Genomic DNA, 17,059 nt, shown 5'->3' with positions numbered 1-17,059 from the left:
GCTCACCACTCACCAGCGGGCGAGTCCTGAGTGAGTAGAAAACCACCAAAAATATTACCGATGCAATGCAACGGACGAGGGTGCTCTGACGCACTCGAGCCCGTGCGTCGCTGCACGAAAACGGCTAGCAATTCAGGATGGCCGGGGGTTCGCGTTCGGCCGTTCTATTCATTTAACAAGGGCAGATGTGCTGGGCCTATTTTACGAGTCGCTTGTTGTGCGTCACGTTGGAAAAAATATATTGGGGTGAGAGAGGCTCGAACTCTCGACCTCAGGATCACTCACGTTTAGCTATGAGACCTACGCGCTAGCCAACTGCGCCACCACCCCATTGTGCTGTGTGTTACATCCAATCTTAAAATCTCGTACAAACATTGATCTCTCCACCGCCATTACTTTCCCCATCTCAGAATATGATACTATTGATTTTACGGCTTATCTTACTAACAAAGGTCGAGTTTAGTTCCGCAGCCAATTATTTTTTAAAGTATATATGGACACACATTTAATATATTAAACATAGACTAATAATAAAACAAATTATAGATTTCGCATGTAAACTGCGGGACGAATTTATTAAGCCTAATTAATCTGTCATTAGCAAATATTTACTGTAGCACTACATTAGACTAAAAATATTCGTCTCGCAATGTACATACAAACTGTGCAATTATTTTTTCATTCATATTTAATGTTTTATATATGTGTTTAAATACTTAACGTGACTGATTTTTTTGGAAGTTTAAAGGGAACTCAAACACAGCCAAACACCAAATATGTTGCCCATGAGTACAAGTACAAGTCGAGCCTCACCAAATTAGGCAACTACTGCCCAGACGCAGCGCATCCCGTGAAACCAAAACGGTAAATGTCCCATTTATTTTTCTGATGGATCGATCCGTGGGAGCGCACCGCCTCACCGTAAAAAGGCCATATGGTCTCCGTGTTCGTCTCTGCCTCGGGCTCTCAGTTTCATGGGCCTTGTTTTGATATGGGCCCGAGCTCTCGGCCCATTAAGAGCCTGTAAGAAAAGGATAAAAACTACTCGAAGTGTTGTTCTTCAAAATGTACTTCATTTTTTAATTTGATTTTTCTATCGACGTGTAGTGTATCCTGTTTCTTCCTTTTTCTCTTGTTGCGACGAGAAAAAGAGAGTTAGAATTACGGAACTGCTAAACTTTATGTTGACAGAAAATATAACCTTAAATCTTGTAAATTTTGGATCACTAGATGTGCTTCACGATTCGTGCTCTTCTTCTCCAACTACGACGACCCCCTCTTCTTCTCCAGCATCGGCTGACCCAAACTTCAGTAGAGGGCCGACGAATTAGGGTCCTGGGGTGGGGGTGGGAGGGGGGAGGGGAGGAGGAAGAGGGGGGAGTTCGCCGACTTTAAAGGGATGGCAGTTGGAGGCGACAACCCGGCGGTGGGCGGCGGATCAGGCGGGCGGTGAGGCGGCGGCGGCGCCGCTGAAGCCGCAGGGACGGGAGCGAGCGGTGGGCCGGTGTAGGCGGCGGGGGCAAACGGAAAAGAGTGGTAGGAGGAGGCGCCCGGTGGTGGCGCCCCGCCACCGGTGACGGGGAAGACGACAGACAGCTCGTCGCCGCCAGCTTGAGGCAAAGGAGAGGAGAGGGAGGGGGAGGATGAGGGGGCCGGCCGGGGGGGGGGGCCTTGCTAGCGCCGTTGACAACTTTCGGCCAGCCGGCGAGGCCGGAGTGGTGGCACGGTGGGGCGGCGGTGCAGGACGCGCGCAGTGTCGAGAGAGAAGCGAGCTATTTTTTGCGGCGGCAGGGGAGGAGGGGAAGGAAAAGTAGTTAGGGTTTGATGGGGTTTGCACGAATCTCAAATTAGTTCAATGGTCAAAATTTTGTAGTATATTAAAAGAGATTTTCTTTAAAATGAGGAGTAAACAGTCCCTTAGAATTATCCATCACGACACGCGCAAAAAGCACAACACACCGCAAGCGCACGAACACGTCACACAAACCAAGTAACCAACACAAACACGTCACACCACTGCTTTCGCCATCTCAGAATATATATGATACTACGATTTTACGACTTATATTGTCCATGAGTACAAGTACAAGTCGAGCCCCACCAGGCAACAACTACCCAGACGCAGCTCTTCCCATGAAACCGAAATGGCAAATGTCCCATTTTGCGATGTGAAGGAGATGAAAACAGTCAGAAACTAACGGAAAACAACATCAACAATTTGGTCCATTTCTATAATTAAAATTTTTTGAAAATGAAATCGAAAACAATAATATCGGAACGAAAACGATATCGAAAATATCGGAACACCGGAAACGGAATAATACGGACGGAAACATTAAACTATAAAAACATATATTTAGCTTTACATAAGTATATTATATGTACAAATAAATTTAAGCTGTAGTATGTAAATTATATATTAACTCCATTTTAGCCATGCACTTAAGTTAGGGATTTGATTGCAAAAGGGTTTGTAGTCTAGTGGTTACAAGAGTCTCAGCAGTACCTTAGTTCCTGGGTTTGACTCCCCATGAGAGCGAATTTTTCAGAATTTAACGGTTTTGTGCTTTCAGTGGTAGGCAACGTACCCATCGACAGCGAAGCGCCTGTATGAAATTTTCCAAGATTTAACGGCTCTGTGCTTTCGGTGGTAGGCAACGTACCCGTCGACAGCGAGGCGACTGTAGTGACTTTGTCAATCTCCAGGATAGATTTGTCCTCTCTAAACAATTACCATATTATAAGAAAGATAATTTTCACAAGAATACGAAAACGGTAAAACCATTTTCGTTTTCCATTTCCATATTTTTTACCTTTATCATTTTTTCGGTCGATTACCATTTTCATATGGCTCAGTGGGTAGAAAATTAAAAACAAACGCCGGTTGGCAGAAATTACCGTTACCATTTTTAACCCCTACAATATCACAGTTTCCACGGATAAACTGGCACAACCCGATCTATTGCCACACGGAAACAGATCATCAAACCCATACGTCAGTGATCCAAGTAAAAGGGGAGTACGGCAGAGAAAGATTCATCCGTCGCGACACACGCAAAAAGCCACAAAACACACCACAAGCGCACGACACACGTCACACACAAACCAACAGAAAACACATTGCGTAGCGCTTCCTCAAACTGGATTTATTACCGGTTGGACGCCGCCCGCGATCTCCGCGAAGAGGCTCTCGAGGTTCCGCCGCGACGACCCGCCGGGCGCCACCGCCGCCGCCGCCTTCCTCCTCATCGCCGCCGCCTTCTCCCCTCCCCCCATCACCTCCCTCACCGCGGCCTCCACCTCGCGCCGCCCGGCGTCCCGCGCCATCTCCACCCCGACCCCCCACTCCTCGCACGCGTACCGGCAGTTGGTCACCTGCTCCGAGAAGAACGGCCAGCACAGCATCGGCACGCCGGCGGCGAGGCTCTCCACCGTCGAGTTCCACCCGCAGTGGCTCAGGAACGCCCCCGTCGCGCGGTGGCCCAGCACCGCCTCCTGGTCGCACCACCCCACCATCAGCCCCCGCCCGCTCCCGCTCGCCACCACCTCCTCCTCGAACCCCTCCGGCAACAGCGGCTCGCCGTCGCCGTCGCCGGCGTCGCGCACCATGTCCGGCCGGATCACCCACAGGAACGGGGCGCCGGCGGCGGCGAGCCCGCGCGCGAACTCCCCGACCTGCGCCCTCCCCATCACCGTGATGCTCCCGAAGTTGGCGTACACCACGGCAGCGTCGGCGTGGGCGTCCAGCCACGCCGCGCACCGGCCGTCCTCCCTCTACAGGCTGGAGGCGAGGGAAGGGAGGTACGACGGCGGCGAGACCTCCGGGCCGAGGGGCCCGCGGCGAGACCTCCGGGCCGATGGGCCCACGGCGATGGTGTTGGGGAGGCGGGCGCGGATGGCGTCGAGCGCGGCGCGCTCCAGGCCGTCGAAGGTGTTGAGCAGGATGCCGTCGGCGGCGGGCGCGTCGAGCTCGCACTGCTTCATGGTGATGTTGAGCATCACGTCGTCGGGGTCGGTGGTGCGGATGAACGTCGGCAGGTCGCGGAGGCGGACGCCGGCGATCATTCCGGCGACCCAGTCCAGGCGGGTGTCCAGGTACCCGTTGGTCAAACAACTCTCATCTGTATAGCACAGTACACAATTAAAGGTGGTTCATATTTCGGTGTGTAACTTAACCTGATAATTACAGTGCTTTTCTGTATGATCATGTGTATAAAGTTCATTTATTTTGTAGTGTGTTACCTGATAGTTATTAAGTGTTTTTTCCCCGATAATTTTGTATAATTAATACTACCTCTAATTTTAAGGCTCCCATCGAATGGTCTAATCAGCTAAAGAAAAAGACAAATTTTGAATTTTCAATCTTAATTTTGATATTGATTTTGAAATATTTTCAATGTAGTTTCTTTTTAATATTGGCTTTTAAGTCACCAAGAATATATTTATAAAAGTTTTACTTACAAATTCATTTTTATTTCCTAATAAATGATGGGGGACCTAAATATATGACTATTAAGTATACTTTTTTTTGTCTATTTTATCATTAAAGTTACTTTATGCATAACTTATATTTTTATAATTTCTGCTATAGTAGCTTTTACAGATGAATGGTCTAACATCATATTAAAAGTCGATAACATCACATATCTAAAAATGAAGTGTACTGGCAGTAGAAAAAAAAAGGAAAGGAAAACTGCTGGTTAGACTTTGATGTCACTAATGACAACATAGCTGGACTAAAATGATATTTTAAACTACGTGGAGTGCTTTTCTCTCCATCCGTAGCGTGCGCTGATAACATGTACCGAAATGCTTGCACAATAATGTCAAATTGTCAATCCGGGGCCTGATCTGGTCAACAGGTTTTGGTTTTTGTAAGTACTCCCTCCGTACTCGTAAAGGAAGTTGTTTAGGATAGCGACACGGTTTCCAAAACACAATTTTGACTTCTTGTTTCTATAAAAATATTTATTGAAAAGTGATATATATATATATATACTTTTATAAAAGTATTTTTTAAGACAAATCTATTCATATAAGTTTTAAATTTTCAAACTTAATAACTAGAGAGATATTTATGATTTATATTCCCAAAGTTTGACTTAAACATTGTCCTAAACGACTTCTTTTACGAGTATGGAGGGAGTATATCTCAAAGCTATGCTCAATGTGGTGGACTCAAAAACAAATCCATGAAAATTTTGATTGGTCACTAGATGGCATAGGGTCACTCGTACCGTTGACTATCTATGGGTGATCGATGATCCCAAACAATTTTTGGATAGATAAAATCTTGACGGCTAACTTGATTCTGAATTTTCTTCTTGGAGCACGTAAAAAAGTAGAGTTTGTAACGTACTGAACTACTGATCTTCTGATCATTAATCCTAATTTCTAGCTATCCATTTTTTCATATATATAATTATGATCCCAAATTAGTGCAAATTAACTAAGGATGTAGCACAAGTGTCCTGTGAATGGCGAGAGGTTAGAACCAGTAATGATCGTGTTTAATCAGTTAGCTGTTACTACTACCTTTGAGTGGCACGTAGCCACGCTTGACGAGCTGATCGAAGTTGAGGTAGGCCAAGAGGCCGCAGGCGCTGTGCGTGAAGAAGAGGTAGGTCGGGATGCCCATCTCCTTGGTCACGTGCACCGCGAACCCCATGGCGCCGTCGGCCACCACGAAGCTCACCGGCGGGACGCCGCCGGCGGCGGCTTCCCGGCCGAGCCTCTCGACCAGCGCCCTGACGTGGCCGGGCCCCGTCCGCCGCGTGGCCTCGCAGATCGCCCAGATGTCCTGCGTCGCGTCGAGCTCCGCCGGCTGGCCCGGCGGCGGGAGGCCGTCGGCGCCGGCGACGGCGGCGGCGCCGCGGGAGCGGAGGAGGCGGGCGCGGTTGAACTCGGTGTGGACGAAGGTGACGTGGAAGGAGCGCGCGTGCAGCGCCTTGGCCAGCCTGAGGAACGGGGTGACGTGGCCCTGCGCCGGGTAGGGGATCAGCACCACGTGCGGCTTGCTCGCCGCCGGCGACGCCATGGCTTTAGCACTAGGCAGCTGATGGCTTCCGCTTCTCCGCAACCTGCTCGCCTGCGCTGCTCTGCTCTGCCTTTGCAGGTCAAGGCGGCTTCGGCTTCGGCTTGATATATAGAGCAGCAGTGCCGTAGTCAGGAATTTTTCGCTGGGTAGTCCTACTCACAAATACACATCACATAGCTAAATTTTCAAACGTCATAAATCCTATATACGAGTACAAATTTAATGAAAAAGTAATAGAAATGTAACAATATTGTCTTATATTGTCAATATTTGACTAACTTAACAAGCAAGCTCACACGTGCAAATATTACAACATAAATATTGCAAATATAAAAGATCTTGGGCACAAATAGAAAATCACAATGCCAATATCTTAGCCATCAAAGTTTTTAGTATTATGTCTTCTTTACTAACTTAATTCATAAAAGATATCTCACTTGATATATGTGACAAATCAATGATTCAATAAATCATATATTGTTTCTCCTCTTGGTCATCACTAGATTAAGGCTAACATACAAAAGAGCAATTCCATATCAACCACATGTTTACAAATCCTACATACTACAATAGTACCAAATAGCAACACATTCACATTCGATGATTCACAAATCAAAAATCACATTCACATATTCACTGATTCACAAATCACAATACAATGATTTACTCACCTAAGCATGGGATTCCAAGGGGTAGACGGAGGGAAAACATCGAGGTAAGGATCAATTAGGGCTAGGCCGCCAGGGTCCTGGGCTCCCAACTCCTGGCAGCGGCGGCCGGTGGCGGCGCCATGTGAGGAGCCCCGGCGATCGGCGTAGGCAGCCCGCACCCAGGCAGCGCGGCGTGGGGACTGGTGCCTCTAGCGCTTCGCCATTCGGCCTCCGTAGATCGAGCTAGGGAAGTGGCGACGGCAGCGGTGGCGGCGAGGAAGCGGCGGCGCAAGCGCGTAGCAGAGGCGACGAGGACGAGTAGAGATGGCGTCGTGGTCGTCAGATGCCTCAACTCCTAGAAGGCCAAACCTAGCGCTTTTTTCCTTCTCTCTTGTGGGCTTGTTTTTCTGGGCTTGAATGAGAACCAAGGTTTGTGAGTTTGTTTTTCTGGGCTTGAATGAGAACCAAGGTTTGTGGGCTTTTGGGGGGTAGGGATAACCTGGGCCAAAATCAGGGTAGTCCCGAGCCCACCAGGACCACCCCCTGTCTATGCCCCTGTATAGCAGGACTGTAGTACTAGCAACCCAAACCCCCACCCCCTGGGATTTGGATCCTCTGACTTTACATGTGTGTAAAGCCAGAGAGCTACAGTGCGGTGACTTTCAGAGTATTTTTAGCCTATTCACAGCGAACGGATGAGATCGATCACCACAGTAGTTTGGTGAACAGTAGTTGTGAATAGTGGTTTTCACTGTTTTCTGCTGTTGCTATAGTGAACTAGAAAGGAAGCCCGCGCAGATACATGGGCACCTTATTTATTATGTATAGAAATAATGTTAAATAGAATTAAGTCATATCTCACTATATGCATATAATAAATTGTAGATTTCACCTTATAATTAAAAAAACTTTGTCGTGAAATTGACCGTAGACTTTAATAAATGATAACAATGTTTCTTATATTCAAACAAAAATCACTTTTGTCTAGATTACACGTAAACTCGCCTATTGTCACTATTACTAATTATCATTTTTGCTTGATGCCTTTTTAATAAACGGAACTACATTTGTATCACCAAAGTAAGCGTATTACATCATTAATACATAAAACATCAATCTCCACTACATACCTAAATGTTTACGTTAACTCTTATTTCTAAATCTATAAATAAATATTCTAAAAATACTGCTTCTATTGGTTAAAGGGATAACACTGTTAAAAATTAGACATGAATATACCCTCTAATGGGTAGAGCTACTGAGAATTTATTTCTCTATTGCCTTCAAACATGTGTTTCGTAGCGACGTACTTGTGCCAATCAAAGCTAGTGTGGAGCATAATTCTAAGTCCTATTTCACTATCGGCATCCTCAAAGCTTACTGCATTAGTATGTAGGAAGTTGAGTACTATTGTCAATGGTGGACTCCATTGGGTCTGTCTCAACTCAATCATATGTATGTCCCTCCTATAGTTGTGTTAACTGGCTAACTACTCGATGCCCTTCATGAAAGAAAGAGAAGATAGATGTGAAGAAAATAATTCTTTCCATAAAAATATTTTTTTTACGTTTTGAGTAGAGACAATTTGTTTGTATTGTTAATCAGTACTGCTTAAGTTTTTAAGTTTTCATGGCATAGAGAAAATATTCTCTTTTGAAATGAGTGAGGTTGATTATTAAGAAATGTATCGCTAAATATACATACGACCGTGACAATCTTTTAAGGAAGCCCGCGCGGTTACGCGGGCATCTTATTTATTGTTCTATAAAATAGTGCTAAAAGAAGCCATATCTCACATTTCTACGTCGTGAGATAGATCATAGACTTTAGTATACTTCAATGATAATAATTTCTCTTAGATTAAAAAAACACTTTGTCCCGATTACATATAAATTCTTCTATTAACGTAACAACTCATTATCACTATATATTTTAAAAGCTGACTACCTATTAATAGATGAAATTGCATAAATGCGGATAAAATAAGCCTAATATATTATTAATACACTACTTAGCTAAGTGTTCATGTCTCAGATATATATATTTTAGCGTCTTAGTTTATTTTCGTCACATATTATTCATAACAGGTCTATCAATTTAAATGAAAATCGATGGCGAGATTACACAGTGTCACATGACGGTCTAAGAGTGCTTGTAGAAACATCACGTAACCATATTTGTGAAGTAATAAATTTTATTTTTTATATAGAAAATCCTATTTAAAAAGATAGTCTGTTTTTCGATGATGGTTCTGATATTTACATATATTTTTCTTTAGGGTTTTATAGCTTTTTTAACGTACATCTTTTTTTTCAAATGAACGGTAGGTAAGGTATTTTTTCCATCGCTAAACGGTACGTACGTCCTTTGTTTTGTTTTTCAAATGAATATAGTACGTAAAGGTATATTTTTTTCGGCCCATAGTACGTTTTCCTGGTATGCTGACTTTTTTTAGGTAAGTGTAAACGGATTATACATACACATGAAGTATTAACCTTTTTTTAATAGATCTAATCTAACGGTCTAAAATAATGGGTCCACCAATTTAAATGAAAATCAACGGTGAGATTATAGCATGCCACGTGGCAACCTAGGAGTGCTTGTAGGAGCGCCACATGGCAGCTTAGGAGTGTTTATAGGAAGATTAATGGACTTTTAGTATATAATAGATAGATAGATAGATAATAGATTACTGCAAAATATTGTTTTTACTGTAGCATCAGACAATTTTGCTGTTCTTCTCTGCTTTTTCTATCCAAAGTCAGAGGAGCTGGATTAAAAAAAAAAGTGCCCCGCATGTTGCCACGTGTCGTACAAATCAAAACGTAATAAGTATTTAGAAAAAAAACATGTTATAATTGCCTTAGAAAAATTATTGGTCAAAAGGTTATACAAGTTACTACCTTCGTCCCAGAATAATTTATTTGTTGGATCCCACCTCAACATAAAAGAAAATTGGAGACAAAATTGGAATGGTATAAATATAATTCTTCATTTTCTTTTAAGCACACTCACCCTCATGAACACCCACCCTACATCTATAAGCACATTCGAAAGATTGGACCAAAATTACCAAAGACGTATCGTTATCGATGTAGCATCGTTTATAACTAAAAGAATAATTAGCAGTAAATGCAAACGTCCGTACCAAATTTAGATCTTGAACCCAATTATTTTGATGTTAAAGTAATGCATTGATCTTAATTTTGATTGACTTAGATAAAAGGATTAATTGTAGGCATTTCATATGGACAACAATATATATTCTTTATGGGAAAAACTTTTCTATATAAAAAACAGTCAATAGTCACTTCTAAAGCTTTCTTTCCTGCCGATATGCAAGTCTTTGTTGAGCCCGTTGTTCTGTATAAACCTAGAAGACCAATAACCGAGTATGGAAATTACTGAACTCACTATCTGCAAATGCAGACCTACTATACACAATGCATTGCGTATGCTGCTCAGGTGGCTGTTAAACGAGAACACATGTGGGCGTCAAGGTTGACTCCATCCATGGTTCGGAATTAGATAATCCTGTGTTGGATACCTGAGATTGAGCATGGATTGTTGTGACTTCTTTGCCAACTCATCGTTGACATTAATCTGTAGCTACTTCATATTCCATTGGAAAGAGTAGTTATTTTTATAGGAAAATTGTATAAACCACCTCAGATATCACTCTGAATTTACCACTCAGATATCACTCTGAATTTACCTTGGTAAGACACTATAGTAGCTTGTTTCTATGGAAGCACACTTTATTAGCTTTGTTATGCGACTGTCAGCCCACCACAGCACCACTAATACCACAATTTAACTTATTTGGTATGTTAATGATCTATTTCAGCTATGTGGTGCGTGTATGACTGCATTAGGCCAATAGTTCTGCTAATCAATTAATAGTGGAGTTGATAAAAGCTAAAACATTAACATTATAGTAGCTTGTTTCTATGGAAGCACACTGTATTAGCTTTGTTATGCGACTGTCAACCCACCACAACACCACTAATACCACAATTTAACTTATTTGGTATGTTAATGATCTATTTCAGCTATTTGGTGTGTGTATCACTGCACTAGGCCAATAGTTATGTTAATCAACTAATAGTATACTAGATGTTAGCTGTGTTTTTTTAAGCCATTTACTCCATCACAAAATATAGATATATCTAGAATTCAAATTTGTCTTAAAATACAACTACCTCTTCACATACCTCTCAGTCTCAACCAATCTCTTAATCTTTTTTTTTAAGGGACTCAACCAATCTCTTAAAAAAAAGAAGGAGAAGGGCATAGGTAGTTGCATTTAAGATGGAGGGAGCATTAAACAACTTCCATAACTTGCTTTTATGTCCCAAAAATACATTGTTTTTAGGCTCGATTTATACTGTTATAACTTTTAATTTTTTTTGACCTTTTTAAAATCTCTAACTTCTTGTAGAATATAGAGTTTAAACATTTTTTTAGTAAAATGAAACAATCCCAACTTACTCACAGCTCTAGCTACAAAAGAATTTTGAGCTAAAAATACTTAGAGTTAAAGTCCTCTCAAACATGACACTAGTACAATTGAATGCCATGACCCCAACAACTTAAAATCCTAGCTCCGCCTCTGCCAGGAGACAAGTGCAACAACTCATCTTCTAGTGATCAAGATGTCCAAGAGTGAAGACTCGTGAACACCACCGTCCAATAACGTTTGTGCGCCATTCCAGCGAATGCCACGAACCCACGGTTATATCATATAGGGCGTGGCCGATATGAGTGGCGACCATGACTCCTTGCCTACTAGTATTCATATGAGTAAATGTGGGGTTTTGTAGCGCCCGTTCCGTCGTGGTGCCTAGCGGGAAAATGTAATTCCTAGAAAACCCTAATTGCGAAAATTGTTTCTTCGCTTGCTGTCAGTCTCCATGCCTTTCCGGATCTCAATCCCCGATCTATCGTTAAGTTCAATCCCGAATCCAAATCCTTCCCAAATCAAATCCCTCCGCAAAAGTCTATTTTGCCTCCCTCAGGTTCGATGGGCCGAATTCCTCTCGGCCCATCTCTCCCTCCCTCCCCATCTCTCTCTCTCTCTATCTCTCTCTCTCTCTCTCTCTCTCTCTCCCCGCTCTGCCCGTGCACCGCGCACGCGTGCGCGTGAGCCGCACCGAGCCGAGCGCCCTCCGCCCTCGCTACCGCTTCCCGCCGACGCCGCCCAAATCGCCGCGCCGCCCGTTGCTTCCCGCGCGCGCGCGCCGTGGTGGCCGACCGCCTGGTCGCCGCCGCCGACAGCCTCTGCCGCACCTGTCCGCGCCTGCCGTCCGTGTCGCCGCTCCGCTCCACACCGCCCGGCCGTCATCGCCGTTGTCATCAACCCGACCCCGCCACTCCGCGCGCTAGTCTCCAAGGGACGGAGGCAGAGCTCTCCCCCTCTGCCGCGTCGCCCTCTCTCCCTCCTCCTTTTCCCCAAAGTGGCAAGGGGGCAAGCCCCCTTTCCCTCCTCCTTTTTCCCTTTTCTCTCCCGCCGGCGTCATTCCCCCCTGTCGCCGTTTTGGCCGCGACCGCCGAGCGCTAGCTCCCTCCCTTGACCGCCCTAGGTCGGTTCCCAAACCGACATTGCCATCCTATAAAGCCCAGGCGCCCTCCCTCCCTTCTCCTCCCGTTTTGTCCCATCGCCTCCACTCCATTGTCGCCGCCTCCCGTGCTCTGTTCGCCGTCGCCGTTCGTCGTCGCGCGTGTCGGAGGAGCCGGCACGAGCAAGGACGCGGAAGGGGACTCCGGACGCGCCCTCTTCTTCCTCTTCCCCGGCCCGAGGCCAGAGAGATCCCTTTCGTGCCGTCGGCCTCTCGTCACAGCGCCCCGCCTCATCTCGGTAGTGCATTCCCCCGTTCTCCCTCCTCGATCCATCTCCTCCCCTTAGACTCGGTTAGTAGCGTGTGTAGTACCCCAGTAGCTAGCTGGCACCGCCCCGACTGCTGCCGTCGCTCGCCGTGTGCTCGCCGCCGTCGCCGCCCGAGCTCGGAAGCGCCTCTCGTCGCCGGCCTCCCTCGGTGCGTTTCCCCCTAATCCGGCGCAAGGGATGGATCCCCGTAGCCACGTAGATGCTCTCACCGCCGGGAATCAGCCCCTCGTGATCTCGTCGCTGTTTCCCCCTTTTCCCGCCGCCGGTTGCCGTCGCCGCAATTCGCCGCCGTCGAGCATCCTCCGGCGAATCCAAGCCGTTGGCTCGCTCCCTCTCGTCCCCCCTTGTCATTCCGGTGTACACCCCGTCGCCCCTCGTCGTCGCACGGCGTCCCGGAGAAACCGCCGCCGCCCGCCGTCCGTTCGCGGCCGGCGCCTTCGTCTTCCTCTCGCCGGCCCGCGTGGCTGCCACGAAGGCGCCACGTTGGTGCCACCTCGGCCGCGACCGGGTCGAGCCGACTCCGGTCCGCCGCTCCCTTCTACCCTCCCCATGCGCATGGTCCACGGTGAGCCGCGAGGCTGCACGTGGGCCCGCCGAACCCGCGTCCCTCGCGAGCCGCGCGCGTGCGCCGCGCCTCCCTCCCCAAACCCTAGCACGCCCCGCGTGCACCACGCTCACGGTGAGCCGAGTCGCCGACAAGCGGGTCCCACTCGGGACCACGTGGGATGGACCCGGCCCACCGGCTCTCTCTCTCTCTCTCCTCCCCGCCCGCGCGCACCTTGGGCCGCCTTCTTGGGCCGGCCGGCCCATTAAGCTCGGCCGAGCCGCCCGTTTCTCTCGGGCCGTGCCCTAGCCGCCCGAGGGAAGTCTAATTCCCCTCCCTCCTTCTTTTCTTTTCTTTTCTTTTCAAAAAGGATTTAAATAAAGCCTTTTTCCTTTAGACCAAAAATCCAATAATCTTAGAAATTTAATATCTTCCCAACCGTAAGACTGTTTGACTCCATTCAACTTCCAAAATTCCTCAAATCTCGAGATCTATCTAATGGCACGCTTAGAGGTCATTAATAGGGCTTTATTTTCGCCGTTTGTTGAGTTGTCCCGTTTCGCGTGTAGTTTCGGAGCCCGAAGACCCGCAGTGCGAGGATTTTGAGGATCAAGCTCAAGATCTCGAGCAAGGCAAGCCACCTTCGAACATATTGAGCCTATATTTGAACTTAATTATATTGCTTGCAAAATAATCTGTTTGCCCCGTCTGCAAGGCAGACCGGTGGGCCTACCTAACTTATTGCATCTGATCCTTCCTTTGTTAATTGTTATACCATGTTCCCTTGTAACCACCTAGTTGCGCCTCGGTAATCGTGCACTCTGCACGAGTATCGACGGTCGCCTTCAAACTTAAAATCTGAGAAACATCTTGGGTAAAACTTGGGTTTTTCAAAAGACTTGGAAAACCCGACACCTGGGTCGGTGCTTGCGAACTAAATGAATTTCCAAAATCGCGAACCGGGGAATGTACCGGGTGTACGGTTTCCCGCTCTTACACTTAAGGACCGTTTCCTTGGAATTTCATCCGAACATAAGACAAGTGCTACCACATGGGTGGAATGGGACACCCCTGGCTGAGTAAATTGCTAAGCAGGGGAGCCTTGATGCCGAGAGACATGTGGATTCAACGGGGTGGTGTCGGGGAGAACCCCCGGGCTTCCTGGCACAGTATGGTCTGGGACCTAACCTGTTGTTGGTCTGGGACCCCTCTCGTCGGCATATGGCAACCCTGTGTCGCCTTTCAAAATGCCTTGTCATGAAAACCTTTAGGTCACCAGACGTGGCCGTTCTGCACGGGCTGGGTGATTCGGGTCAGTAATGTCGTGTGGGTAAAGTGTACCCCCTCTGCAGAGGTTATTAAACTGTTCGAACAGCCGTGCCCACGGTCATGGGTGGATGTGAGGTGATTCCTAGCGTAGTTTTGTTTGACTATCGCCTTGTGAAATTTGCTGTTGTGGATTGGGTTCGATGCCTGGAAAATCTGCAGCTGATGGGATCAGCCAGGCCCGGGTGGCCGTTTGAAAGCTGTTGGCTGGGTGCCAACCTTGATCAAATCAAAAGACTGATACATTGCACATACTCCGACCGGACGAGACGCACTGTCCCATCCGTGTCGTTTGAGAAGCACTCACATAGTTGTTTCAAAAAGGTGTTTGAATAAAATCAATTGTAAAAACAACAGCCTTCCCGTTGAAGCCTGCACTAAACACTTATTTCCCATGGCTTGCTGAGTACTCCCGTACTCACCCTTGCTCTATATAAATAATCCCCCCCAGTTGCTGAAGAAGATGAAGCGGATCCCGCTGACGAGGAGTTCTTCCAGGAGCAAGTCGGCTACGATGAGTTTTAGGGTTTCGGCCTAGTTACCAAGTCGCGCCTGTGATGTTGGGTCCAAATCTTGGCTTCCGCTTCCCTTTTGTAATGCAGTTGTGAGCTCGGGATCTGTCCACAGCCCAACATGACTGTACTCCTACTCTATAATAAAGTGACCTCTGTTGCTGTGATATCCTGTCTTCCTGTGATACCAGCACTGTTTCCTCGGACTGGTATCGATAAACAGGTTAATTTAGAGCGTCACGGGCTAGTTCCGTTCGGGGCTAGTTCGGGGCGTGACAGGTTTGCGACCACAAAAAAATGAATGAGCAACGGCAATTGGGGGAAATTTCAAACAAAGGTGATTTAGGGTGGAGGGATATTTGCAACATAAAGTGACATTTGAGGTGGTTTTTATAATTTTTCCTAGTTTCGCTGATAATTGGCAAATGTGAAAATTAGCCTCCATGGAAGGTTTTGGAGGGACCTGATGCATAATAAAGTAAAGTTCTACGTCAAGTTAAGTATCATATGGTCCCTAAAAAAAAGTTGAGCATCGTATGGACGGAGAATATGTACTTTTATAATAAGAATAAGAATTCGATCCATGAATAAGAATTTGATCTACGATATCAGTTTGTTACAAGATATCAATGGTCCGGGGCACGTAATACACGCCCAGCCGAGCGCGAGCGTGGACAGTCCCCACGCAGGGGTTCCCCTCTAGTATTTTCTCTATATACGTATGTATATACTTGGAATTATACGATACAAAGTTTAAACATAAGTATACTAAGTATATATAAAGTTTATATACATATTTGTGTATAAACTTCGTATATAGATTTATACAGACTTTTATGTATGTATAAATTTACATATATATGTATACACTTTTGATATATAAATTTATTTTACATATACATATACATACGGAAATGTATGTTATATGACCTGTATAGCACGGAATAGTGATCGCACGATGAGGCGGGCACGCACCTATTCACCATTTAGCTATTAAATCAATGGTCCAAAATTCGAATGATAAGAAGTGGGATTTTGTCACATGATATATAGATAGCCTTTTTTTTAACGTTGGTATTTTACATGCTTATCTTAAAATTTAATTACATCATGTGGCCCAATCAAATAACGAGCAAAGCTGCGGCTTGAGAAGGATGGATGGACATGATATCATATCATATGATTTCCTTTGCGTTTTGCCGAGCAAAAGACCTCCAATTCTGTTTGCTTGGAGGCGCCGCTATTGGGCCGCACCATTCGTGGGCTTTATAATTGGGCCGTCGATATCCGAATAATGGGCCGGACTAGAGCCTGTTTGCCAAGGCCCAAGGGTGTAGATTAGATAAGCTTGGCTAGTGGCTAACTGGCTACCCTCTTGAAGTCTGAACTTGCAAACGTTAGAGCAATTGTTTGTTGCCTTGTCTGATAGCTACAGTACTACACTGATACAGAGCTAGCGGCTCATGCTGCGTGCAATCAATCCGCAGAAGGGATCAAAGCGACGTTATGGTGTCCTTTATGGCTTTGTTAGCTTAATTATTTCCTCTGTAAATTGTCAGATCACCACTGATGCAATGCACTTGCTATGCATGTGGGACATGTCATGTGGTTACACAATTGCTACAGTAATTGATGGGATCAAATCAGCCGTCGCCTTCTTTACCTGACCAATGGGTCATTGATAATTTGTTATACTAGTGGATATCCCACAGCTTGTCGCGGGATTTTGAAATTCATTCAAAAACACTTAAAAACGAAATTGAGTTAAAAAAAACAACAAAATACTCGATGCATGTTTAAGTTATAATTAATACTAGCATATTGTCAGTGTGTTGCAACGGGATTTTAATTTTAGTGACATCTCTCAATTGTTGTACATATTTGTTAATCACTTGTGAACCTTTTTAACCTCACATTAATCTTTTTTCCTTCCCACGGAGAATAGAGAATTGATATGAGGAGTTGACATATGAGCCCTCTAGCTGCACGTGTCACTTTTTTCTTTAAAAATAATAGGAATTGACAGCGAAACCACTACTCCCTTTTATAAAGGAGCACAAATAGAATAGTTAGCATAAACATATAACTACGAGTGAGCATAGA

At 45.7% G+C, this 17,059-nt stretch overlaps 2 protein-coding genes and 1 non-coding gene across 3 annotated transcripts; all 3 read right to left on the bottom strand.

The window, feature by feature from the left end:
* Nucleotides 1-9: 9 nt before the first annotated feature.
* Nucleotides 10-3,690, bottom strand: LOC127780308 (UDP-glycosyltransferase 85A7-like). The gene is made up of 4 exons (XM_052307215.1): nucleotides 3,433-3,690; nucleotides 3,280-3,375; nucleotides 2,899-2,959; nucleotides 10-26 (listed from the first exon to the last, which is right to left on the bottom strand). The coding sequence occupies exons 1-4, from the start codon at nucleotides 3,688-3,690 to the stop codon at nucleotides 10-12; spliced, it is 432 nt and encodes a 143-aa protein (XP_052163175.1).
* TRNAM-CAU (transfer RNA methionine (anticodon CAU)) lies at nucleotides 243-330 on the bottom strand. The gene is given in 2 exon segments: nucleotides 243-278; nucleotides 293-330. It is a non-coding gene; the product is annotated as a tRNA-Met (tRNA).
* Nucleotides 3,691-3,738: 48 nt separating the features above from the next.
* On the bottom strand, nucleotides 3,739-6,104 carry LOC127778911 (7-deoxyloganetin glucosyltransferase-like). Its single transcript, XM_052305559.1, has 2 exons — nucleotides 5,536-6,104; nucleotides 3,739-4,121 (listed from the first exon to the last, which is right to left on the bottom strand). Exons 1-2 carry the CDS (start codon nucleotides 6,035-6,037, stop codon nucleotides 3,775-3,777), a joined length of 849 nt encoding a protein of 282 aa, XP_052161519.1. The 5' UTR covers nucleotides 6,038-6,104; the 3' UTR covers nucleotides 3,739-3,774.
* Between the last annotated feature and the right edge of the window lie 10,955 nt (nucleotides 6,105-17,059).

The sequence above is a fragment of the Oryza glaberrima genome, chromosome 7 (genome assembly GCF_000147395.1).
Source record: "Oryza glaberrima chromosome 7, OglaRS2, whole genome shotgun sequence".
Classification (NCBI taxonomy): Eukaryota; Viridiplantae; Streptophyta; class Magnoliopsida; order Poales; family Poaceae; genus Oryza; species Oryza glaberrima.
This window is presented reverse-complemented; position numbering and strand designations above follow the sequence as displayed.